Source organism: Cygnus atratus, chromosome 1 (assembly GCF_013377495.2).
Source record: "Cygnus atratus isolate AKBS03 ecotype Queensland, Australia chromosome 1, CAtr_DNAZoo_HiC_assembly, whole genome shotgun sequence".
Taxonomy (NCBI): domain Eukaryota; kingdom Metazoa; phylum Chordata; class Aves; order Anseriformes; family Anatidae; genus Cygnus; species Cygnus atratus.
In genome coordinates, this window is record NC_066362.1 from 12857549 (window position 1) to 12884594 (window position 27046).

Sequence of the window (27046 nt, forward strand, 5' to 3'; positions counted from 1 at the left end):
GATTGTTTCCTTATTGCAAAGTCAGCAAAATAAGATTGGAGCAGAAGAAAGCTCTCGCACTTTAGATTTTGCTCCGTTATCACCCTTCACATCAGGTATCACACCTGCCCAAACGAGTTACTAACCTGGCCAGCAAGTACCAGGAGCCACAAGCAACCCACCAGGTGGCTAAAAGGAAAACACAGATGCAGGTGCAAGATTAAGGCAAAATGAAAACCGGCACAGCAAATTCTCAGATAACTAAAATTCAGACAACAGAGCTACTAGGAAAAAAGGCACTCCCCTCAAGGTGGTTGGCGAACAAGAGGATGAGAAGAAAAAACTGAGTCGGAAGCAGGCGGGAGGAGGAGCAGTGCTGGGAGCATCCCTGCAACCAGCAGCACCGGGGCAGGGGCACCTCCTGGTGGAGGCGGTGTGGAGGCCTGAAATCCACGGGTTGCCTCTGCATATCATTCTCAAGGGAAATATTCTGTGGTACAACGATTTAATCAATTTTAAATGATTTGCTGCATGTAACGCCAGTTCACATTCATAACTGTTTGAAGTTACTTGTTCAAACAATTTTGAGAGGCTAACAGTGGAAAAAACCCTTCAGCTAACATTAAAAATTACCTCTAAGATTTTTCTCTGGCCAATTCACCCACTTCCCCGACAGCTACCGCCCAACGCAGGCACACTTCTGTGCAACCTGTGCTTGCTCACTGTTAGCCGTGCCAGAAAATTTTCAAAAGGCCAAGTATAAAATTGGGATACCAAGTAGTGGCAACACAGATTTTAATTTTAAAGCAAATTATTTTTAAGAGCTACTCATACATATGACCATATTTTGATTCAACTACTTATGTACCAAAATCCAAAGTTCTTTATTCTATTCCCCCTCCAAGTACAAATCAACACAAAAATAACAAAAAAGCCTTTCTATCTGGGTTGTTTTACCTTGGGATAACTTTGCCAGGTTTGTAAGCTTTTCCCAACCCAGCTGAGCTGCCAAACCAGGCTGGGAGGAACACGGCCGTGTCTGCAGCACGCTATGCGGGTCAGGACTCACCTCCTGCTAAACGCTGGTGGTCCCCCCTGTCCGCCTCCCAGCTGGGAAGTCTCAGGCTTAGCTCTCATTTCTCCTGAGAGTTAGCAGTGGAAATATCTGCAGACTGCAAACACTAAAAGCCAGCTTTTATATTGCTTTGTCCCAGATAGCCTGGTGAAAAGACAGCTGTGACACTGGTATTTCCTTGCTGCAACAACCAGAACTGCTCTAAGTGTCACTGGACTGCCTCATCCGCTTCGCATGAAGCGGACACACACACGAGCCAGGAGCTGAATAACTTACGAGTGGCTACAGCTGGCTTGGGGGTGGCCTGCCCAGCACTGGGCCAAAGAGTCCCAAGGGTGCCCACAGAGCTTCCCTAACCTTAACGCTGCCATCTCCCCTTCCTTACCACCATCTTCTCAGTCCTCAGGTTCACTGAAGAGTGGATGCTCTGAGATACTGTCATTGTCCAGCTCTTCCTTCACAACCCCAAGCCCTGCTAGACTTTAATCAAAGTAGCTTTACTTGCTTCACAGCTCTCCAAATAACACACGGGGAGCCATTTGTCACCAGCACCACAATATTACCAGGAACGTGAACAGCGCAGTGAAATAGATAAAATACATTGCTGTGTTAAGTGACCTGGAAGTAAACCAGCAATGGTAACGTTACTCCATTAAAAACAGGGAATTTGCACTTAATATGTATTTAAGCACAAGTCACCACTTCATACCAAGCGCTATGTGGCGCAGTAGGGATTACAGCCTTAAACAGATGTTTTAATGTTCAGATCCAAATATCCAAGTGTTCAGGCATCAGAATACCGTTTGAAGGCAGTATGACCTCCAGCTAAAAGCAACTGCTCCAGGAGCATGCAGTTACCATTGCCTGGTCGTTATGTCCCGCTTCATCTGCATTGGTTCTTTTAGAACCAAAGAAACCCAATCCAAGATTTCAATACACTAAAACCCGGAGTTAAACCTTTCAGATTTTTCACTGTTCTGCACAGTTGCCAAGTCAGAAACTTCTTTAAGAAAAACTGCATGTGAATGCAGACTCCACTAACAAACAAAAAGAAATAAAAATGGTTTTAACACTTCGGCTGAAGAGTGCTTTTGGGGTGGGTGGGGTGTGGGGAAGCAAAGACTGGAGCTAAACTGTGGGAAAGAATATTCTATGACTGATTTCAATACTTATGGAGAAATTACTTGGTCCAGAACTGGATTTCAGTGATAATTTGCAAACTCCTGTGTAACATTCTAAGCCTCTCTGGTTCAATTTCAATTAAACCACAGCGAAGAAAGGTTTTTTTTTTTTTCTTTTGAAGAAGTAGTTGTTAGATTGGATAACATTTCAAAGTTACATTGTGGAACTATCCAGCATGCAGCACCCAACCCTAAGCCTATCTCTACCGCCCACAAATGTTATGACACTGGGCAGGCCCTGCCTTACACTTAGAACTGTCAGTTTAAGTGAAATAAAATAGGTAAAAATATAAAATTCAGATGAATGTAAGCACACAACAGTGAGTTGCAAAATAGATCTGTCAAAGGATGGAAAAAACACAGGACAATTTCCATTTCGTATTGCTAAAGCAAAGAAAAGCTGAGGAGTTTCTACGATGGACTCAGTCTGGAATACAATACAAAACCATAGAATCATTTATGTTGGAAAAGACATTTAAGATCATCAAGTCCAACTCCATGTTAACTTAGTACTAAACCATGTCCCTAAGCACCACATCTACACATCTTTTAAATGCCTCCAGGGATGGTGACTCAACCAATTCCCTGGGCAGCCTGCTCCAACGCCTCACAGCCCTCTCAGTGAAGAAATTTTCCCTAATATCCACCCTATACCTCCCCTGGTGCAACTGGAGGCCATTTCCTCTTGTCCTACAGCTTGTTGCTCAGGAGAACACACCGATCCCCACCTCACTACAGCCTCCTCTGAAGTAACTGTAGAGCACAATAATGTCTCCTGCCATCCTCCTTATCTCCAGCCCAAACAACCCCAGTTCCCTCAGCTGCTCCTCATTAAGACTTCTGTTCCAGACCCCTCACCAGCTTTGTTGCCCTTCTCTGGACACGCTCCAGCACCTCGATGTCCTTCTTGTAGTGAGGGGCCCAAAGCTGAACACAGTACTTGAGGTGTGGCCTCACCAGGGGGACAGGGGGACAATCACTGCCCTGGTCCTGCCGGCTGCGTTATTTCTGATACAAGCCAGGATGCTGTTGGCCTTCTTGGCCACCTGAGCATGCTGCTGGCTTGTGTTCAGCCGGTTATTGACCAATACCCCCAGGTTCCTTTCACCCCAGGTTCCTTTCTGCCAGGCAGCTTCCCAGCCACGCTTCCCAATAATACAAATCTCTTCCTTCTAATATAAATCCATGCAAATTTACAGAAAAATATGAACCTAGATATACAAATATGAACCTAGATTACCGTAATTGAACATTACCAAGATGGCCTGGACATACTACGCATGGATTTTTGTCAGCCATTGCTCTAAGTGAAATTCTAATATGAAAAGTAGATTATCTACGATCTCCAGTTTTATATTTTCCTGAGATAGAAAAAAGTGTAAATATTCCTTTAAAAGTATACATCTAAAATTTGGAAGTCTTACTTAACAGCTGTTTCAAAAAAGTTAGTGATTTGGAGCATCCAGTGGTAAGGACAGCCTGTCATGCAAAACTGTAAGAGATCTGAGACAGCCAAAACTCATCTTCACTGCACATGAAGGGGAACAAAGTTCAGGCCAACTTTACTCTGCCAGCTGCAAGACACTCCATCTTTCTCAACTGTTTATACAGGAGGCAGCCAGTTGACACAAGTTAGCTCAAATGGCATATAGGATTGATTTTTTTTAATAAACAATTGTAAAACTATATCCAGGGGAAGTTAAATATTTACAGCACGCTCGGTTCTTCAAAAGAGCTCCTGAGCTAGGCAGACAGTCATATGTACCAAATGTATGGTGATTATCCCATAATCAAAAACAGTATCTGCAAGATACACACTTTTAGGAAAGTGGTAATGGGCTAGCTATCTAGGGCCTCTCTGCCAAAGAAGAGTTAATGCCCGAAGGTATAAGTAGCAAATTAGACCTAGCGTTTCCATGGCTAAAGTTTCGATCAACAGATAGTTCCACTAGCTAAAATAACCATTTTTCCTCTGAAGATGCTTCTTCACTTATCTGGCGTTACTGCTAGCCAGAGCTTTGAGCAGTTACTTAAAGTCCTGAGGGTCACTGTATGTGCTCAAGTACAAAAGCTACAAGCTAAGCCAGCCTGCCATCCTTCAATCCATTTTGGCTTGCTTCTGAATACAGTCTTTTCTCCTACGAGTAAAAACACCCATACTGAGATTTTGACTTTCTTTAATTTAAAGATTCTATTACAGAAAAGTTTAAGTAAGGAATCCTTATAAGGATTAACTCTTGACATAATATATTGCCAAGATACAGTGTAGCTGCAAGGGCTCTACGTGAACCTTCATATAAGTTGCTTTTTACATACGCAGTCGCTGAACAACAAAAATGGTATTTACCATTGTGAGAGAAGACAGTGGTATCTAAACAGTCCTTTTACCAGTGTGTTCTGGTTTTCCCCAAATTAGAAATACGCTGTATTAAAGTTGTAAAACTACTATACAGAAAGTTGACAGAGATGAATTTTCCATCGATTGCAACAGATCAAACGTTAAAATGAAAACTAAGGAGTGTTGAATATGTAGAATGGTTTCTCTTTTACTGGCAGGTCAAATATACTAGAAACTTACAAATATTTTTGATAATCTAATTCCAGATGAACTCAAAACACTGAAGTAACATACACAGGCTAAGAGAATTCAATATTGTTCCAAGGCACTTACTGAATCTCCATGACTAGATGAAAACCAGAACAAATTAGGTCTGACAATTAAACAGTATATAATATAAAAATAACCTTTTGCTCACAATTTACAAAATGTATTACAATCTTTATCTCTGCTAACCTGCAACTCTGGATGTGTGTGTCCAGCAATTTTTGTAAAAAACAAACAAAACAAAAAAACTATTTTCTAAAACTTCAGGGCAAATAATTTACAAATAAGGTACACAAAAATTTAGATCATGCAGAGATTTCTTACATCTTCTGTTAATATTTTATGATTGCAACTTTATCAAATTATATACTTACTTGCCCTGTACATATACAAAATAATGCATACATGGTAATCAAACGTTAGCAAAAAGTAGTCCATAAACACAATCTGTCAAAAGTATTACTATATTAACATATGTCTACAAGCAGCGTGTAACAGGGTTAAAAGACATTAAGGCAATAATACTTGAAGTTACAAAATAAATCATATGTAATACTTTCTCCTAAGTGTAATAAGGCAGGTAGATGGCCCCAGCAAAAAGTTAAGTTGTAATACTGGAATCCACTGTTGTGAATGATGTTTAAGGTTTTGCATGGGATGTACTGTAAAAGTGTACCATTTGGTAGTTAGATCTACACTGCTCTGTGTTAGTTGCCCCTCAAAGAAGTGGAATACTATTTTTCTAGTTCTCAGTGGCACTTGAGTTTTCCAGTATAATTTATTGATAGTATGTCCATTGGTTCTTGGATCATGTCCATTCTGAAGGTGGCTCTCTTGGTCCTCTAGGCTTTCCACAACGGTTTCCAAAACCTAAAGAAACACATGTATTTAATATTTCTGTCTGCACAGACAACAAAACCTCACAAATACTGACAGAAGGATCACTATAAGACATGTTCCACCTCCTACATAACAGGTTTACCCTCAAGGCTAAAAATCTACTTTGTAGGTATTAAGAGCTCTAAAGGCACTATGGCCATAAGAAATAGAAACATGAAAAAATGTATATATTTATATTTCACTAGTTAAACCTCACTTGGGAGGTACATTACGGAAGACACAGTATTACAGCCTTTATTATTTTTTTCCCCTCCTGTGTAACAAAGTCCTTTTTCCCAGATATTATTTCTGAAAGTTTTGAATGCTCCACAGAAGTTATATCCTATTTGACTTATTCTGTATGTCCTAAAAATCTAAAAGTGAAAAATGCCTGAATTCCTCATTCTGAGTAAAACAGTCATTGATGCTGACGAAACAAGGCAGGCTTATTTGTCTGGGTTCTGCAGGTCAGTAAGTTGAAGGAAGGTACTGGTAGCAGCTATCCAAACTAATATTGTTAATAAATCTTCTGTTTAAAATATCAGGCAATTAGTTTTGAATAAATTGTAATTACCTATATCTGTTATTTCTGTAGGAAATTCTGAAATTTGACCTCTTGTATCAGTGGAACCAGAAAAAGAAATCTGAGGTAAAGTATCAGTTGGTGTTTTGTTGCTTATTTCAGGACGACCTGGAAGACACACACACAAATATATACACCTCTTAATGTAACATTCTTCTCTTTGGCACTTCATGAATGCTATTTTTAATAACAGCTTAGTCTAAAATACAACTTGCATCAAATACTGTTTGCAAAAATAAACATTAAGCAGCACATTTTTCTCATTTCTTAAAAATGCACTTCAAAATTGTTTATGATGCAGATGTTCAGCGATTCCAGTGACACATTGCCGTTTACCAAATATAAAATTTATTTTTAAACAAGTTTGAAAGGATATTTTAAATTCCAAGACTTCACAGTACCATTTTACACATCAATATAAATGCATTTGTCCATGTTCTTTCTAAACTAAAGATGCTTAAGAGTACGTTAAGTAACTATGTGTTACATTACTTGTATAACCTCCTATTAGCAAATCTGTAATACTTTTGAAAGCTATTTCATTAAAAAATATCTATCTAACAAGCATTTAACATGTCGGTCCAAACGGACCATACCAGCCCATTCAAGTATATACATAAGATACATGGCAGATAAAGTAAGATTACAGCTGAAGCAGTTCGTTTAATCAGGTTGTGGCAAAAGTAAACATGAGTTGATAGACTGCCCCTTATTGAAGCCTTTTCAAAAGATAAATTAAACGTTTTGGTAAATATGCACAACACACACATACCCCCCCCACAAATCCCTACCGCTGAACTTTGTTTTGTAAAGACAAGAATAAACACAAAATAAATTAATGAACATAACACAGGAAGGATTTAATTAGGGTGAAAAATATTTTTATTGTAGATGAAAACTCAGTAATTTTGGTCTTAATTGACACAATTTTGGTATGCTAGAATAAGTTACATTCGACCTATAACTTGCTTCCTCAGAAAACATTAGAAGCTTTAGAAATAGATAGCCCTTTCAGAAATGCCAGTGTTCTGAAAATATGCCTAAAATATTTTGGGAGCCAAAGCCAAGTTCAGAAAAAAACCTGTTCAGTAGAAAATAGGTATTTTGAAGTAAGATCTTGGTTTATTGAAAGACTACTATCATTTTTAGAAATTTTAACATTAAATTAAAGCATCCTGGTTTGGAAATAGTTTTTTGAAGTAATTTCATTTTTTCCCCCAAAGTTAGATCATGAAATACTTGAATTTCCAGAAGAAAAATGTCCTCTTATTTTCCAATCTTCTAATAAAAATACTCCCAACACACTATCAGTTCAAGTGCCTAGGTTACTCAAACTTTCTACTCTTATGGGATTACTTGACAAATTGATAAGTGGAAAAAACATTCTTTTCCATATTAAAAAAACAACGAAAAAACCTTTTCCATCACTTACCAGGTAGTACAGGTGAAGTAGTTTTCAAACCCTGTTAATGAGAAATATTTAAAATAGTAAAATGTTTTCAAACTACTGAAAGAACAACAGAAATTTAAGATGGAATAAGTCTTCAAGAAATACAAAATGTGGGAATATCTACTTAATCCTACATTTATGACTTACTATAACACTGAAAATGCTATGCTAGGTTATATATACTTCACTATCAGAGCTTTACATAATCTCATAAGAAGTTAAAATTGTCACATTATGGACTATTTGCAGAATCAGGTAGTTTACTTCTTGTACTAAATGTACAGTTCTTGAAAATTCACATCTACCCTTTTTGACAACATTTAAAATAACGTGTAAAGGTGGCTGTGAAGTGTTTGGGGCGTGCAAGAAAAAAACGCATGAATGTAAAGAGAATTTACGTGTTTTTGAAATTTTACCAGGTGTTTAAGTTGGATGAGTTGGAGCAACCAGTAGACTTGAGGTGAAAAGTGACATTTAATGGGCAGGAAAGGCATTATTTAAAAATAAATATGAATATAGTGAAAAACATTTTTCAGGCAGTGGAACGTGTTGCCCACAGAGGATACAAGATCTCAATCTTTGGATGTTTTCAAGGCCCAACTGCATAAAGCCCTGGGCAGCCTGGTCTGACACCCTGCTTTGTGCAGGAAGTTGAACAAGAGACTGCAATTCCCTTGCAGCTTGAATTATCCTATGATCCTCTACGGGCAGGAGCAAGGTCTGCATAAATAGCAATATTTACATTCTTAAACTTGTAATCTAAGGTATATTAAGGATGACTTCTTAAAATATTGTTGGACTTCAAAAAAAAAAAAAAAGAGATAGTGTTCTTGGAAAGAGAACATGCTCTTAACACTTTGTTTCACCAGCTAAAGCAGGGCAACAATTAGGTAGGTAGCTGCAGATACTCAACAGCTCTAATTTTTCACTACTATATATTTTGTTCTCTGTTGTGGCTCCCAACCCAACTAGAAATGAATGATTATTACAGACTTGTCTCCTTTACTTACCGTAGAGATTGTTTGTTCAGGGAGATGCTGATCACGCAATATGCTCCACTCAGACTGTGCAATCATAACTGGTTTCGGCAAGGGTGTGCCTAGGAAAAATTAAATCAAATTCGTCATACTTGAATTCTCTGCATGATGGGACACATGCCATCAGAACACAGCCATTAGAAGTGTCACTTAAAAGCAACTTGTTCTAATCAGAAGTTTGGACAAGCATGAAAGAGTTTAAGATAAGGGAAGGCTCCACAATGTAAGTGGAGACATAGCAGTCCTGCGTTTTCACTGTGGACTTCTATTTTCTACATTTGGGGGTTCCTAACCAATAGAAGAATTAGCTACTTTTTCAATAACGTTTTTGAATTTTGCTCTGTAATAATAGTAGGTCTAAAAAAAAGTAAAGCATGCAAAGAAAATACACAAAACAGAACAGTCATACTCCGCTTTTGCTGAGTCAGCCTTTGCTGACATCAAGAAAAAACACAACCATAACTGAAGATATTCCAGACCTGGAGATTTTTTAAATTTCTTGTGCTCTTACTGAAAAGAAGCAAATCAAAGAATTATGTATTTCTCTACCACAATATAATATCCAAAGAAAGAGTGACTGACTCAGAACTATCTATGCTTGACAACACTAATACTTGTATGCTGAAAATACCTGTATTACCTTCTTCAGCTAAAACTTTTTGAAAGTTTCACATAGTGACACTAAACAAAAACCTCAGTAAATAACTACTTCGCACCAGGGCTTTGTCGTTGTTGTTTTGTTTCTTGAAGATACCAAACATCATCCTAATTTTTTGACTTTATTACCAGTAAAGTATGTAAAACTTGAATTAACTGGACTCATTCACCAGATGCAGTAGAGCACGACCTGTTATCTTTCCTTCCTCCCTCCCCACCTTCTTCCTCTGCACAGAAAAGGAGAATTAGATGAGCCCTGTGTTTTGTAGTTCCCTACCTGGGAGCAGTAGGAATGTTGCCTAACATAAGCTAGGGAATCCTCTAAATGGAAATACTACCTTATTCAGTATTTCAGATTGAAAACCAGGTGCAGTAAAATCAGTATCGAAGTCTCCAATATACTTAACTATCACGTAACAGCATGCTTAGTCAGAAATGGAGAAATTATTTGATTGTGTTCAAGCACTTGCGAAAGTTGTCAATCAAGCTCAAATATGCCACTAAATATGCCAGGTTTCATTCGATTTTATGTTAAAAATCAATTTCAACACCTCAAAATTAACCAAAAACCGGGAGCATTCAAATACTGAAATGCATTTCACATTTTATCCATAACTATCACATAACACAACAAAAACTCACTTGGTTCACTTGCCAATATAAACGATTCTGGTGTTCTTTCTGGGAGCGGGGGAGAGGATTCTTCACTAGTATCAGCATCTAAATCAAATGCAACATTTAGATAAGTTAAAAAACACATTTTGAAGCTGATGTTTTGATATGAGAGATCACCCTAAACTAAAATGAGAAGCGTTCAATAATACAGATCAATGTAGTGCAAAAAGAAACAGGTTGACCCTGAACACAAAAAGAAACTATAATAATTTAATATAAGAAAAGTGAAGCTGTTCCTGTGAAATCAACCACATACCAGCAGCACAAAGGCTGTCCTGTTATTTCAGACTGTTTCTGATGTGCATTTACATGAAAAATTATTGAGTGACATTTTTCCCATTCTTTATCATATTTATGAAATATCACTTTTTAAAAAATACATATTTGCACGTTCTGGCAGCACCTACATAAAGAGATGTATAGGACTGTATATGTATATAGATGTATAGATGTATAAAAAGTAGCAATTTTCAAACAGTGATAAATAACAATTGCCTTGGAAAAGAAGGAAAACAATCAGTACGAGAAAGATACCGTATCACGTAGATCTTCCAAAACTATCTGAGGATGACTGCTTGGTATAAATGTTAAAGTAACTATGACAGCAAAGGCAAAGCCCTTTACACGTAGAACATTTTTAATGTGTCTCAGCATTAAAAACTGCAACTGCATGTGCTTGTATTGTTTTGTGTGTATAAATAACATCACAATCTGTAGAAACAGATTGTTTTTAAAGTTGGAAATAGTTCACATTTCTGAATACGTGACCTTTGACAAAAACTTAGTTCACAAAGTATTTTCAGATCAGCGCACTGCATCTTGCATCATAGACTAAATCCAATTCCACCACAGAAAAAGTCACGTAGTTCTACACTGGTTCCTAAAGCAAGGCCATCATGTAAGGAGTTTCTAGTGCAAGAGTCTGATCTAGTTAGAGGAGCACATGTGAACCTTTTAGAGCTCCACAGCCTTACCACGTGCTTTGATGGACTCTGCATAATCAGCTGATGAGGCCTAATTTGTCTTCCCAGTTACATCCTCCATCTGATTTAAGCATGCCAGCCTGACTGAAAACTGAAGCTGCACATTTTCAGACCCTTTTACCTTCAATACAAAATATTGACACTCTGCAGAAAGAGTCGTGCCTTATTTTGAGCAAACCTTCCTTGCTCAAAAATTCCCCCAAAGCAGTAAAATTTTCAAAGCATTGCACAAGTTAGCGGTTTAAACAGTCACTAAGACAGAACTTGGATTTTTACATGAATAGCAATATTACTGTGTGTCCTCCTGGCCACGTACAGGAAAAGAGGAAAGCAGGGCTAAATATGTACAACGGTATGAAAATGCAGGGCCCAAATCACAAGCAACTTCAAAGACTGACGCAATGAAACAAGTTACATCTACGTTGCTAGGATCAGTGCATCAACTAGTCAGCAGGAATTTCACATACACCATACTTCAGCTACCCAAAACTGCCATTATTATAGACACTTCCATGAAATCATAGCAGTGAAGGATGAAAAAATAAAATCCTAGTGTGAGGGAAAAAAACATGGCCACCAATAACGCGGAAACCAGCAATTAACGATACAATCATACCACATAATAGTGCTTTTGAAGCAGCTTATCAAGGTCCCTAGTTTCAATAACATAACAGATACAGCTCACGTGCAAAACAAAAACTGAAGAAGAGTTATGCCCTTTCCAAAGCTGCCCAACTATACTGTTTAAATTTACGTTTACAACATCGCACTCTAAAGAAACTTACATTGTCCAGTTCTACAGATGTAAGCAGGTTAAAGAATAGCACTTCTGAAACACAGTAAAACCTACCTTTGCCATCTTCAGAACATGTTAGAGCTGTTAAGTCTTGCCTAGCAATAGACATTGGCAACACTTTTCTGGCAGAAATGTTTTCAGTATGAGTGGCAGCAGAAACTGTGGCACTTGCGGTTGAAACATTAGACGCGCTTCTGCTCATGGCTCCTTCAAAGTTCATTTCATCTGTGTCAGAATCATCTGAATGAAGAGGATTAGTAAAACAGAGGGGTGCTCGAACAGAAAGAGCACTGTGATCAACTTTATCACTGGAAGGAAGTTCAACTACGGTGTTTGATACTAGAGAGAGAGTTTTAGCTCCATGACACAAGACGTCCGAAGACGTGTCTTCAGACACTGAAGTACGCAGTGCATTTTCAGGCCCGTGCAGTGACCACCTGGCGTGTCCCTTTTCTGTTAGAGGCAGGCGATCTGGTCGTGGTGGAGTATCAGAAACCTGCTGACTCCGCAGACTTTCCAGTGAAGGTATTAAGGCTGTGTTAGACTGTGGCACGCTGCATTCCACGCATGAGTTTTTAGAAGCATCCACAAATGTATCCCCTGAAAACTGCTCCTGTGACTTAAAGCTCTTGTCAATTACAGAGGACGACACAGGCTTCACTTTAATCGCATGTCCCCTGTTCAACAGGGAGTTCCCATCAAAGCTCCGGGGCCCCTCCTGAAGAGGCACCTTCTTGATTTCAAAACTTAAGTTGCGCTCCAGCCTTTTCTCCGCACGTTCACTGGGTTCGTTCTTCCCTGAATGCTCCGTTGCCTTGTTGTAATTCTCATTGAGGTCTGTTGAATGCTCTGACGAAACCATGTGCAAAACTGGCTTTGGATGGTATCTGTCATTGTCCTGCCACACGGTAGTGACTGTTGGATATGCTGATGGAGGAGATGGCGTTAAGATCGGTGGGACTGGCTGAGGCTCTGGAGGCTGCAAGATTTCTTCTTTAGCGTCTCCTTCTACAAGGCAACTGCAAAAAACAATGGTGTGAGTTTTCTTTATTTTGACAACATTTTAGGTATCTATGTCTGCAGCAGTAATGCTTTGATACCAATACCAAACGCCAAGACGCACTTGCACTACACAAAGACAACGGTTATACAATATGACTAATGTGGCAGGCAAGAATTAAGCCAAGACACTCTAAAAAGTCTTTCAGAGTAACAGAGGCATGCATTCAGGACACAGATAATCCTCACTGATACTTTAAAGATTGCTCACATCCTTTCCCAGAAGCATTCTTTCAGAGAATGTCAGACAGGCCCTCTTGTGGCAGGATTCCAGTGTTCTTTGCTTTATTCTGAAGCAGCAGCTCAAAGGAATTCAACATACGGAATCCCATTTTCAAAAAAGCCATGAAAAAAATCTTTGAAAGACCTTATGTGAACTAGAATATAGCCTGTCTGATACCAAATATCTTCTTGATTTTTCTCCACATGTCTAGGAAGATTTTGTTTTGATATTTGTGTATTCAGTAGTTTCTCCACAGCTGTTAGGCTAATGATCCAGACCAAACTTAGTTGACATGAGGTACACACTGTATAAAATTGTTCACAGTATGATCCAAATTATAGTGCATATTAGCAAGATTATTAGCACTTATTGCAGCTCATCTTCAGCTTCTTAAAAGGAAAAGCTCTGCAGGCATACAGATAATTTACTTTCAGCTTTGATACAGAATATTTGACTACAAACATCTTGCACAACTAAGGTCTTGTCCACAAACCAGAGTTAAGCATTTTCATTCAGAACCTTTCAAGTGTTTCCTTTCATAATGTGAGACTAGTAACTCCAGTGCAGAACAAATGTCTGAGAAAAACAGAAATTCAGTGAAGTACTTTAACAAAATGACAGTTTCAACCCAGGCAGATAAATCAAAGCAGGATGGACTACAGTTTGCAGAGGGCTTCAACGTGGCCTGAGAAACCAGCCCAGTGTTGGCAGAGACACCCTTCAGGAGGAAGTAATAAACCCCTGCATGGGCCAGCACATAATGTCCAAGGTGGTGGCATTTAGAAGACAGGTGTTTCCAGCCCCCCATGTGGTTCCCAGGGCTGTAGGGTCTTTATTGACAGGTTCGAGTTGTCCCGGCACTAGAATAACCTTGAATAAGCAAGAGTCAGCCAAATCCTGTATATGTTCAGTTTTGGGGGGTAATCTATGTCAGAGACACTACAAATCACCCAGATCCAGCTCTCCAGCAGGAGACTTGGAACCTCCTCTTGGAGATACGGTTATAGCAGAATATTCTTTTCCCTTGAAAATCAGGTCAACGGTAAACCTTGGGCTGTACCTTCCTTTTGTAATCCAACCTCTTGAAGAACTGAATCAATTCAGAAGAGTATTCACAGTACTCCCGTGAAATACAGTTTTATCTACAAGGCTACAAACCAAAAGCCATAAAGCAGAGGCTTTCAAAAATTAAAAAACTCTTACTACCTGCTAGTATTGTCCCACTGCATTTGTGCCAAACCCAGGAGATCATATCTAGCAGACCTGGAAGGTGTGCCAATAATAAATCTCACATTGTAAGGACCAGCAGAACGATAGGCAGATTACATTCCCCAGACCCTATGCATTTAGGCTATTTAAATCAAACTGCTATCCCATCGGTAGCAGTCAATCATACATTGCTAACTCAGATGAAGAGTTAGACATGAAAGATTTTGTGGAAGAGAAAAATTCATGATGTACCATCAACTAACATAATGAAACAAAGCCTTTGGAGTTTGTAGGTGTAGTCTGGTATCCAAACACAGGTTGCTATTCAACTGTCCGAGAGTGTCCAGCTCTACCAGTAGCTCTCTTGCTCCTAAAAATCTTGTATGGAGGGAGCTCTGACCAAAATCAGAAGCCTAATGTAAATACTTTTCAGCAACTGCAGTAAAGGTTCCAAGAAATTTTGGCTGGATCATCACAGTCAGTCACTCATGTACGATGATCAGAAATAAGATGAATGTCTTTCAAGTCCTTCTTAATCAGACAACTACCTGTACAGAGAGACTGTCATTGCTACCAAAACATTTCAAGGCTTATTAGGTCCACGGACAGACAAGACCAAAAAAAGGCTTGCTATTTATATCACATCTTGGCTGTCAACAAAAAATATTTTGAAGTAGACATTCTGAAATTTCATAAATCAATCACTTCAAAGACTGATAAAGTCTAGTATCAGTCTCCTGCACTTGTTGATTAAAGCATTCAGGTTTCCAAGACAAGTCTTTGTTTTCCTTTTGTTGTGATCAGAAGGCTGAAAAAGCCTTTTTGAGAGAACACGGACTAGTAACACATGCTCCAAAGGCCAAAGAACATTCTACCTCCCGAGCCAAGATTAAGAAAGTATTAATTTAAATAAATGAAAACAAAACCAAAACAAGTAAAAAGTCTTATAAGGCAAATGCAAAGTACCAAATTGTGTTCAGTATCCTTCCAGTGTTGTATTACCCAGCAATCTATAGTGAGGTTTCTTCTGATACTGCTCGCGTGTCACATATTGGGCACATATGCCTATCTTTGTCGGACAGCAAAAGAGGAAGCAAAAAGACTCAGAAATCTTGATCATGGTTTCAGAAAGGTTACTGGAGAACACAGAGGACAAAATAGAAAACCCCAACAGCTACAAAATTGAATTGCTACCTCTTCCTTGAAGACGTGCTTTTTCATGTTTCACTTCATAAGCAAACATGCTACTACACTGGAATATGAAATACACTGGGCTTGGTTTTAAGTACCTCACGCAAGGGATTCCAAACTGAAGAGAACTGTTGATAAATTTCCAATTTACCAACCTCCCCACCCACTGAAAGCACCGCAAGCTCTCCAGTTTCCAATTATGTCCCAAAAGTTACTACCTTTTAAGATAGGAGGAATACAAAGAACATCAAAACATTTTAATCAAATAAGCATTTAGGAACTGCTTTGCCTCTAGATGTTCTTGAAAAATGGACAAGTTTGGGAATAAAGTTATTTGCTTGAATTAAGTAAAAAAAAAAAAGTCTTGCTCCAACTTAACACACACTAAGACAAAAGGAGAATTTCCCTTCAATTTCTCTCTATGCCAGAAGAGAGGGAGTTCACTTGCTTAAATGGTTACATGCTCTCTTTTACCAGCAGTGATGCTTATAAGGAATCGCCACTAATTCCTCCTACTGAAAATGAGGTTTTCCCTTATTGACCTCATTTTTCTGACCCCTCATTATATTCACAATCAACAAAACTAATTTGTTATCTGGTACAGACATACCGTTAATTGTTACAACTAGCTATAAAAAAACAAACAAACTAGTATTAAACTAAATGTGACAAGATCACAGGCCCATAATACAGGTCAAAATTAATTACGTTCTTCACTGATTGTTTAATGAAATCTTTCCCATTTGATTCCCTAATAAAAAGGATCACACATTAAAAACTGCCCTCTCAAAGTCATGCACAGAACAGATGATAGAGACAATACTACACAGTCAGTAGCACAAAATTCACACCTTTGTTTAACCATCTTCCTTATATACAGCTTAACAGAGCTGTTACATGCATTTTCTACTTCCAAATTCTTTCACTCCTAATTTAAATTTCCTTCACTCCTAAATGAGAGTGTAGAGTGATCAAATGAGAAATGCTCCGTATAAAAATAATTCTTTGCCTTATTAATATGAAGAATACCCATTCTCAGAAAAACGAGATGACCAAATAGCGTTTGATTTTTTTCTTCTTCTTAAAGGAAATAGATGCCACCCAGGATTTCCTGGTTTTCTCTGGGCACGTAACAGATTGTTTCTGTTTTAACAATATCATAGTATTATTACCACACATATTCTGCACTACAAATAATGGTTTTGCTTCTTTTTAGAAAGCAGAAACATTGGGATATGTATACCTTTAAAAGGTCTTTGCTTGGCAGTAGCTATTTCTGGAAGTCTTGCCAGAAAACGTTGGGCATTATGGTCTGATACATAATGCTTTCTTTGGGCCCTTCCTTCAACAGCTGTGCACTATAGACACTTCTAACCCCAAAGGCAGAAAATTATCTGAAGATGAACTACTAATATTATTCCAAACAACGGGAAACATGAGACAGTAGAGTAAAAATAGCTTGACTGAAAGCACCGGGAAACTAATGGAAAGCTCATGAAAGAGGATATTGAGACAGAAAAGATTCAGTGAACTGAAGAATGTCAGACCATTTGAAAAAGAAAATAAGCTTTCCTCTTATTAGATTCTTCAAATTAACCCTGCACTGCTTTTACATACTGCAAAAGCAAGCATTTCTCAAGTACATTTGTACAATCACACTGTGTGACAAAAAACAGAAAGCCTTCTCATAACTCCACCTCGACAATGTCTCTGCACATGCAACTGTTACTGATTATCTTGTAATTCCACTACCTCTTCCACATATATAACTGTCTATGGGTTCTTCTTAGGTGATCAAGGCAGCTTTTAAAGTGTTTTTATTGCACAGTGCCTTACTATCAAGCCCTGCTATCTCAAAATTAATGGATTCTCAGCTTTCAGGTAAACCATGCAGCCATCGGGTGCCATCTCTGAGCTATGGTTAGGCCTAAAAAATGAATGGTGGGAAGCTGTGTGTGGAAATTGTGAACATATTTCTGGAAAACCATTTAAAGGCTTATTTAAGAAACAGAATTTGAACAGCTGTGATAAAAGCTTAGGAGCATAGGACATTTAGCTATTTGCTAAATGACAGCACAGAACGGGGGTAGGAAGAACGGTTGAATATTTTTCCTGTTTCAGGAAAAGTTTGGCACTCAGACAGTTTGGCACCCGCTCCCAAAATCTTGAAAAAACATCTTAAAGCAAACTGTTAAAAGAATGCAAGACATTTGAAGGCACATATTTATTCCTTTTAGAAGTCACAAAAATGGATATATCGGTAACAAAATAAGAGCTTGTAGCAAAACAACAACAAAAAGACTTCTTATGGGGAAAATACTTTCCGATATTAGCCACTGTGATTTTAAACAACCCAACAGAAAGATTTAGGACCTTTCCAATTAATTAAATATACTTCATTATAAAATATAGTCTTGAGATGAGTGCTGTTTATTTACATAATAGCTAAAAATACATCATTTGTGAACCCTGACTTATTCACAGGCTACTTTCACAGTAGCCTGTGAAAGTGAGATACTGTCTCCAGGCTTGACATGGTCAGAAGGAGGACAGAAAGCCAGTGGAAAAAAAAATGGAATATGCAAACCAAATAAGGTTGCAATTCGCTGAAAAATTCCCAAAAGCTTGTGTCTCGGAGCATGCTGAATGCTTCAAAGAATAGTTTGACAAACAAACAAAAGAAATAAGAGACCCCACAACTCTACACCAAAAATGTACACAGAAAAAACAAAACCAAATGAAATAATGGAGACAGTCTTGATTTCTGCTTTTTCTGCAATATATTCTAAATCTTTAGAACATTTTAAAGACCCTTCTAGCCTTAATGTAAAAGGGCTATAAAGTAGGTGCCCTAAAGTAGCGCACCACAGGGTTCATATTTAAATGAAGGTTGGCCTGTGCTCAAAAGAAAAAAAAACAACTTAGTAATCCACCATTATTTAGCGCAGCATACTGTAGGGTTTTAATATCAAATAAAAGAGCAATGCCAAGGTCATTGAATGTGGCTGCTATGATCAACCAAAAATAGATACCAAGTTCTACATCCTTCCTCATAACTGAAATAGGAAAATTAAACTCTGCGTAAGCAGGTTGAAGCTAGACAGACACATTATTCTACTTAAGCAGTGCATTTGTCATCCACGTGGGAGAAAAGCTGCAGTTTGGTGAAGCTGTCAAACTATACTACAGATAATATATATATAGAATGTAAAAGGAATGAATAAAAACCGGTGAATTTTTCTTGAAAAAATTAGTTATGGGGCTCTTTTTTTTTGTGTATTTTTTTGTGACATACAAATCAAAAACTGCTAACTAATAAGGAATATCAACCAATGGTTTTTATCTTGGATTTTAGGAAATGCGAGGAGGGTTCCGCAGGGCTTGAGATGAAATGGAATTACACATTGCTTGTACTGTATTTTAATGCCATTAGAGAGAAGTGCAAGCATAATTGCAAGCAAAGTCAAACTGCTAAAGCATTTCATCTTTTATCCTTCAGAGAGTACCACATCAGTCTTCACTGCACTACTGCAAGAAATTTACCTTTTTTTTTTAATGAGTTTATGCCTCAGTTTCTCCAGTTCTTTCAAGTTGTCTTATATTTTGTGTGCATTTGAGAATTTTCCATAGCCAACCTGATTAAAATTAATCCCTTTTCCAAATACATTAGAATGAACTAATAATCACACAAATGTTTCAAGGACTGTTCACTAAATGCATTAAGATACTCCCTCCAAATTCTGAAGTACCCATTGTCTCTTGTGGACTTGAAATAAAAAGCTCCAACTGTCCACGTACAGTCCTAAATAGCAAATTCAAAAAAAACTTGAGTTATTTACGGACTTCTATCTAACAATAAAGACAAAAATTACTTATACGCTCTTCCTGCCTTAACCTGAAAATAGTCAAACATGTCTAACAAAGAACAAAAGAACGTTTTTCCATCTGCCCAGTCTTCCAAGGAAATTTAACATAGATTTAAGTTTCAAGGTGATTTTCACAAGTAATCAAGCTGCAAAACCAGTCTCCAGAATAAGGTACTGATGCATGCACTCAAAGCATGAGGTGTTCTTGTTTACCTCAGTAATAATCAAGAAATAATATATATTAAATATATGTATATATTATAAAATACGTAATGTTGACATCAAATGCAAATATATGTCAACCTAAATGACTATGTTCACAAGTCGTACAGCAAACATGAATTACACTAAAGCATTACAAGGTGATAAAATTAAAGGGGAGGCAATACAATTCCAGAAGTGATGCTAGATACTTCATGCTGACGTGATAAAACTAAAAAATCTCCAATTAAATATTGATTTAGTATCAATAGCCCCAAAATACTTGTAACCTCCAAAAACAGGACTTGAGGCATAAAAGAAGCCTAAAAAATACAGTTAGAAGTTATATTGTATAGTACTCCTTCCTCCAGACATCTCCAAGTCAAGGTAAATACTAGAAGAATAAGTTATCCGTCCCTGAGCAAGTTGTCTATCTTACAGGAAAAAAGCCTTTAGTACTTTGTAGATATCCTCAGTAAATGGGCATTAGAATTGCATGCAGTATTCTAGATCTGGTCCAAAGTGGAACACTTAGATACCAAGTTTTAAGCTATGTTTATTCCTTAAACAAGGATGTTGCAATATTGGACATGCACATCGCTATCCATTTTGAGTCACCAATTTTCAAATGTTTACATCCAATTATATTTTTAAATACATAGACAAATATGTAGGCCTCTACCAAACCTTAAAAACTTTAAAATTTAAAATTTATTTTATTACATAATCACTGCTCTTGTCAGCCCCTCAAAAAGAGTCTTCTTCTGACATCACTTGTGCCCTATCTAACGCAGAACTGGAAAGAAAGAATTCCCACTACTGAGATGACCTTGCACTGCTGCAGTTAGATTATATTTTTAAACTGTTAAACTGCTTTCCTTATATGACTAAATGCTATGCAAGAGTATTAACTGGCTGGTTGTTTCTTGTGCCATTCTACAACTTCAGGAAACCCCAGTGCTTAGCTTACATGGTAAGCACTGAAGGAACGCCAAAGGAAAATCCCATATATTTGACTATAGACAATTTAGCACAGGCAAGATCAGGATGTGGGCATCCTTCCAGATACAAGCAAGGCAACTCAGGATAATTGCTTCTTCACCTGCCTAATGCTCAGGTTGGGTACTCATTTCAGGTAGATGAAGTCTGTCTGTTCACTTTTGCCTTTAACTTTTTTAAAGGCAAGTCTATGTATTTCAAGAACTAGAGAGAATTTTCTTTTTTCCTCTTTTGAATGAGAGGACTGCTGAGACTATTTTTTCCTCTTAAAAGAAAAAATGTTTTGATGGCATACCCTACTCACTAACAGTCCTTTTGTGAGGTAATATTTTCTTGAACAGATATTTTTTCATTGTGTTTATTACTCCAGAAATTAACGTTGAGTCATTATTTGAGCTTATTTTCAAGTGCGTAGTAGATCTAACAGATCTGTCTAATAAAAGGGTATGTTTGTCTACTTGTCTTTCTTTATTGCAAGATTAGTAAATTAAGACTTTAATCTGCAAAGATATTAAAGCTTTATATTTACAGAGCCAATTACAAGACGTATTTGTATTATATATATTTTTGTTTATAAATAAAAAAAATCCATCTTAAAAGTCTTCACACTATCAGTAGTTTAATTCTACTTTTTCTTTACAAAGCAGGTCAATCTGCCAGCTTGAAACAGTGTGTCGTCATGATTAAGTACCTGCGGGTCCGTGGAGGCTTTGGTGGCGGAGAATCCTGTTTCTGAGCATCTGAAGAACTGACAGCATTCTCCGTGTTATTTTCATCCTGATTAAAAGAAAAAGTGTTCATTCATAGTTGTAAAGCTGATATGCACAACACTTGACTCTAGGGTCTGAAGATCCATAACAATACACGAAAATAGTGTATGGCAATACTTACTTTTTTTTGACTATCATATAGAAAAGACTTCAAATTACATATAGATTAATTTCAACTCTAATTTTGCAGTATTATTATGTGTTTTCAAATGTTTATGACCAAATATCACATTTCACGTTTAATAGTGTAATCCACTACAGAAAATTCTCAAAAGTTAATCTTTCAGGTTAGTAGTGAGCAAGGTTCTTTATGCCCTTCAAATTATTCCTATTGAGAACATTTATTTTCTAGTCAGTCTAATAATTTTCACTTGTACAATCAGTTAATTTAACATTAAATTAATCTACAATGCAGTAACAAAATGAAATTTTTGACTAACCGTAAATTTACAAGTCAGGTTTAATGTATAGTTCTAAAACACTTTCAAATCATCTCCCATTTGTCTACAATAAGTTTAACTTATTTGGTAAAGCACATTTCAGGAGTATGATAAGTAAATAAGATATATATACGTACATATCTGTACATATTCATACATCTACAGTCATGTATGTATATATATATATAAACAAACAGAGCATGCAAGAGTCTAAGGCTGATAAACCATTTCCATACACATGCCATGGCAAAAGATCAAACAAAACCAAGGAGGACCTTAGTGTTATCTTGAGTTTAATATACATTTCACTTTCTTTCCCCTGAAGGAGCTTTTTTTGAGAAGTGCTTTTAAAAAAAAACGTGTATCTGTGTAATATTTTTCAAAGCACAATATCAAGTTCATACACACAACATCAAGTTCATACAATGGGGCTTCTGCCTTCTTTCAGACTACCTGCTTATATTGGGTGACAGACAGACCTTCTCCAGTCATATAAAACAATCAAAAAGAACCCTGAGTTAATTTCTGCTTCAAATCCAATAGTTGCTGTTGCATTTGATAAATATTTTCAACTTTGAAAGATAAATCATAACTAAGTTATCTCAGCTGCTAACTACCTTCACATAAATTTAGATTCAACATGTCACATATTTTTCCTTCCTATTATTAGCCTTTTAAAATGACTGCCATATCATTGGCTGCTAGTGTGAAGTCCATCATCAAATTCTATTTTGCAGTACAATAACCCAAGTGAAACTTTTCCTGTAAAGAAAAAAAAGTCTCCTAATCATCCTTATTGTTCTTCACTGAAATCTACCCCCTGCCCACTCCTATTAATTAGTTGCCAAATACAATATTCCAGAAGTACTCCAGAAGAGATACCCCATTGTTTGTGCATCGGTGGATTGTGCTAGCCCTTTCAGGCAAATTACACAGGGAGTTCATTGTCCGGGTGACCACTGCTGTAACTATCAAGTTCTTTTGGAGTGAGTAGCTAAAAGCCATTTATATTTAGATGGCCAGAACTGAAACTCCCATTATAGCCAACCAAGCTTGACTGGTGCTGAGCCAGGAGACCTCATGGAACTATTGTAGCAACCAGCCAGTAATGCTGGGATAAAGGGAACAGATCAGTTGGCTCTACTGACTATGGCTGGAGTTTAGACACCTACATTACAAGCAAACCCTGAGTTCCAAACCAAGTTCTGCTCCTTTTGGTTTCCAGATATATATTTTTTTGCAATGTTAAAGTATACTCTTAGAATCACAGAGTGTCTCGAGTTGGAAGGAACCCACAAGGATCATCGAGTCCAACTCCTGGCTCCTCAAAGGTTTACCCAAAAATTCAGACCGTATGACTAAGAACACAGTCCAAATGCTTCTTAAACTCCGACAGGCTCGGTGCCGTGACTACGTCCCTGGGGAGCCTGTTCCAGTGCGCAACCAACTTGCTCGACTCTTGCTCAATTTGCCCAATAGTCCAGATCTTTTTGAGTGTGTATCACAATGAATTGTTCCTCTTTAAACCTCCACTTGAATACTGTAAGTAACAATTTTTGGCAATGCATAAAAAAATAAGAACTGTAACTGATCAACTAATCATGTTGTACCTTAGTACACAAGGATTATTATCCATTGAATGGCTCTCAAAGTGAAATGCACTATGAATCAAGTTTAAATAGATTTAATGCACTGCTTTTTGTATCATTCTAGTTTCTCAATGTATTACATCAGTATCAAGTCAAACATCTTCAGAGATTTATCACATCAGCACTACCTTACCAATCATTATTCTTAGCTAAAAATGCCGACAATACAACATACTGCCCAAAAAGTCATTGTTCAAGAAAATACAGCAACTGAAATGGCTGATGAGATAGTAAGAAAGCAGTACTATCAATGCCATGTTTGATCGGTAAATTTAAAGCAGGACCTCGTTTATTTTAAAAGAGTATCTTTGTGCCTGCATGTCTTTTGTCAGCATTCCACGACATTAAAAAACATTAAGCGCCCAGAGGACTTCTGAAACTTAGCCACAAACTACTCCAGACGTGCTAATTAATATATATATACATACACACGTGTGTGTACATATATATAAAAAAAAAATCTATTACCACTTTCTAGTCATTGATGGAATGAAATACTGCCATGTGACAGGGACATCTGATCCCTCTACTACCCTCCTGTCACATATGAAAAAAAGCCAATTCCATATTTTTGGCTTCGAGAAGCGAGCAATTATACAGACTGATTTTGTCCTTAACCCACATAAAAACAAACTTGATTGCCCACATTCAGGCGCAGCACCACTCAGAAGGGTGGTGCCAAAGATGAAGAGGCTCGAAGTACCCCAAAAGAAAAATTTGGTTTCCAGTTCACCGGTTGTGTCCCCTTCAGCTCAAGATGTGCAAATTTATCTCTGATCCTCTCCCAGATGTAGTCATTACTACGGATAGCCCAAAATGCATCAAGATTGCAATAAAAAGACCCTGTACTAGCAACCAGAGTTATAACCAACTACTGTAACTGCATCCTGGAGAAGGGCATGATGTTCTGCTTAGCTTCACCCCAGCACTTTAAAGCTTCATCAGGCACAGAGAATTTAGAAAGAGCGAGACACCACAGAAAAGGTTTCCCACCCTTGCCACTAACTTCTCCACCCTACAACAAATCAGAAAAGTATTCTGGTCCAGTTCCACCAGCAAAAAAGTTCTAAGGAACGCAAATAGCATGTTTAAGCACTAGTTTAAGTTACTGACAAGGGAGAGGGTGTGCCTGTTGCAATGTAGACCAACTTGTCCAGAATTCAAACCAGCAGCTGCATCCCTGTTCTTTCTGTTTGCAAAGTGAAACACTTGTCAAACAGAATTTTGCCTGAGATACACTTTTCTCCCAGGCAGAAGGAAGAGCCTATTAAAGAAGCTAACATATGTCAGTTGTTTTTTTTTTAGGCTCTGTATCTATACAGTGAGAAGCTCAGTTTCTGCTTGAAACAGGCAAAAGTAACCCAAGAGACAAAGCAGTGCTCCGCCATTTTTGCTACTAGCTGTAAAACACAGTTAGATATTCTTTGCAAAAACGTGTCCGACCTCGAACGTCAGGAGCAAGAATGTTACAGGAATTGTCACCAAAAAAAGAGGAACCTCACTGCTTTTCTTAATTAGCTCAACTGACTGATGACTCTGTGAAGGCTTCATTTACTTTCATACAACTTGTACCCTAGTAGGTAAAGGATTTTTACTCAAAAGGGTGAAGATGACAAAAAGTAAGGTAGGAGCCAAATGCACTAACCCATGTAGGAATAAAAACAGTCTTTACAACAACTTCATGCTGCTGCAGCATTTAGGTAATTGTGCTCAGTTATTACCGGACCTCTTCTCCTTGTTTTTATCTTAAGAAATACTGTTTACTGAACTCCGAGCCACTCTGCTACTTCTTCTCAGTTCCGTGTCATGAACGACAGCGAACAACCAGCATTTTAAGCATACTTCAGCAATACCAACTCTCAGATTTCTCCTTCAGTCATATGTCTAAATAAGGGTATCGGTAAGCATGTCAAACAACTAGCACAGAGAGAAGTACAACTCGAAAAGCAAATGTAGGGTATCTCAGGGATGACCTCAGCCACTAAGAGCAGATGGCAGTATTAAGAAAAAGCCTTCCAGCCTCCCTAATCACAGCATATTGGCATCAGTCAGCACTCTGTTGGTTCTCTAAGCAGATGTTATATTTTAGGGCAGAATACAATTTTGAAAAGCATCAGCTTAGGAAAAAAATAAAGCGTACATATTTTTACAAGGGTCATTGTGCAGAACTATTAAGTGTTTTTAATTAGATTAGCAAATATGCAATTTATTCAATTTGGCAAAACGTCCTGCTTTCTTAGAGACAGCTTCCTTACCTATCATATTGTGGCAGGCTTCTCACTTAAAGAAAATGGAAGCATAAACGATACGTGGGTAAACAAAAGAATAGAAGCTTTATGCATGTTTACCTCTACAGGGATCAGATGCTGAACAGTTCAGGAGGTCCCACGATATGAGTATCTAGTGAAAAGTGCTCACAGTAGCTAGGAATTTCTAGGCATACTGTTAAGTCATATATATGCATATGCATGATATTTTGATTTGTCACTGTAGTATTTCATAACGTCAAATACTTGGACAGGAAGCATAGGTTATTTTGTCTGCAAGAATACATTCAGAATAACTCATGTTCCTATGTTCACGCAAACGAATAAAGAATTCTCATGGCAAACGCAGTTTCTGAATTCAGCTCGCTCAGATTACCTACATTTTGCTATCATCTCCTCCCAAGGGTGGGTCCCTTTCTCCATCTGCCTCCTCCAGTGGCTGAATTACAAAACGGAGCTGTCACTAACTTTGAGTAAATAGAAGATCAGTTTTGAACTGAGATTTCACAGGCATTGCCTACAATTCAAGAACTCTTTGCCCAGGAAATGCAATACATAATTTTCTTTTGAAACTCACCATAGAAACCTTTACTGTCACTCAGAAGCTTTTTGTGCTGGTGAAATACTACAAAATTTAATACGAAGACTCTTCCAGAAGTCATCTCATGGTTTCCCTTAAAAGGAATCTAGATTTTCCTTTTGCCCTTATCATATAGCAGCATGGGAACCACAGAGCATCACCAGATAAAAAAGAAATATTTCAGACTGAAATATTACACTCAAATAACTCAGATTAAATACAACTTTCTGAGCATAGGCAGCAAGATAGAGGTTTCTGAAGACACACAAGATTTTTTACAATGCTATAACAACTAAAAATCTCTTACCAAGATGCAAAGCAGCAAAGAGAATTTCAACAGTGAAGACTTATCACTTAGATTCCAAACCACTAATATTTTCAACATCCATTCTTCTTATAGCAGCTGATTTTTCCACAGCTTCTAAAAGCACAAACCACTATAGTAATGTAGTTGTGTCACTTTTACAGGAAGAAGTGCAAGAGATAGAGTATTAGCAATACCGTATTTGGGGGAAAATGTTTATTAAAGTTTCTTTTAGTGGATGAGGGTACAATACAAAGACGAAGTACTGTAACATTTCTTACTGTCAAGTGACAAAATGCAACAAGAAGCATTTCTCAATGGACAGAATTTTTGTTGTTTGCTTCTCCTTTAATCAATTTTCCTTTTCCTACACACAGGACATCCAGCT

General features: G+C 37.6%; 1 protein-coding gene across 6 annotated transcripts in view; it reads right to left on the reverse strand.

Moving 5' to 3' along the window:
* Positions 1-4751: 4751 nt before the first annotated feature.
* Positions 4752-27046, reverse strand: part of PTPN12 (protein tyrosine phosphatase non-receptor type 12) — a 113175-nt gene continuing 90880 nt past the window's right edge. For all 6 annotated transcript variants that reach the window (XM_050708140.1, XM_050708139.1, XM_050708138.1 and 3 more), the window contains 7 exons: positions 21340-21425; positions 11955-12919; positions 10089-10166; positions 8763-8851; positions 7735-7765; positions 6294-6410; positions 4752-5710 (listed from right to left, as the gene is read on the reverse strand). In XM_050708140.1, coding sequence (XP_050564097.1) covers positions 5649-5710; positions 6294-6410; positions 7735-7765; positions 8763-8851; positions 10089-10166; positions 11955-12919; positions 21340-21425 — 1428 coding nt within the window. In that variant the 3' untranslated portion in view covers positions 4752-5648. The remainder of the gene's footprint in view (positions 5711-6293; positions 6411-7734; positions 7766-8762; positions 8852-10088; positions 10167-11954; positions 12920-21339; positions 21426-27046) is intronic.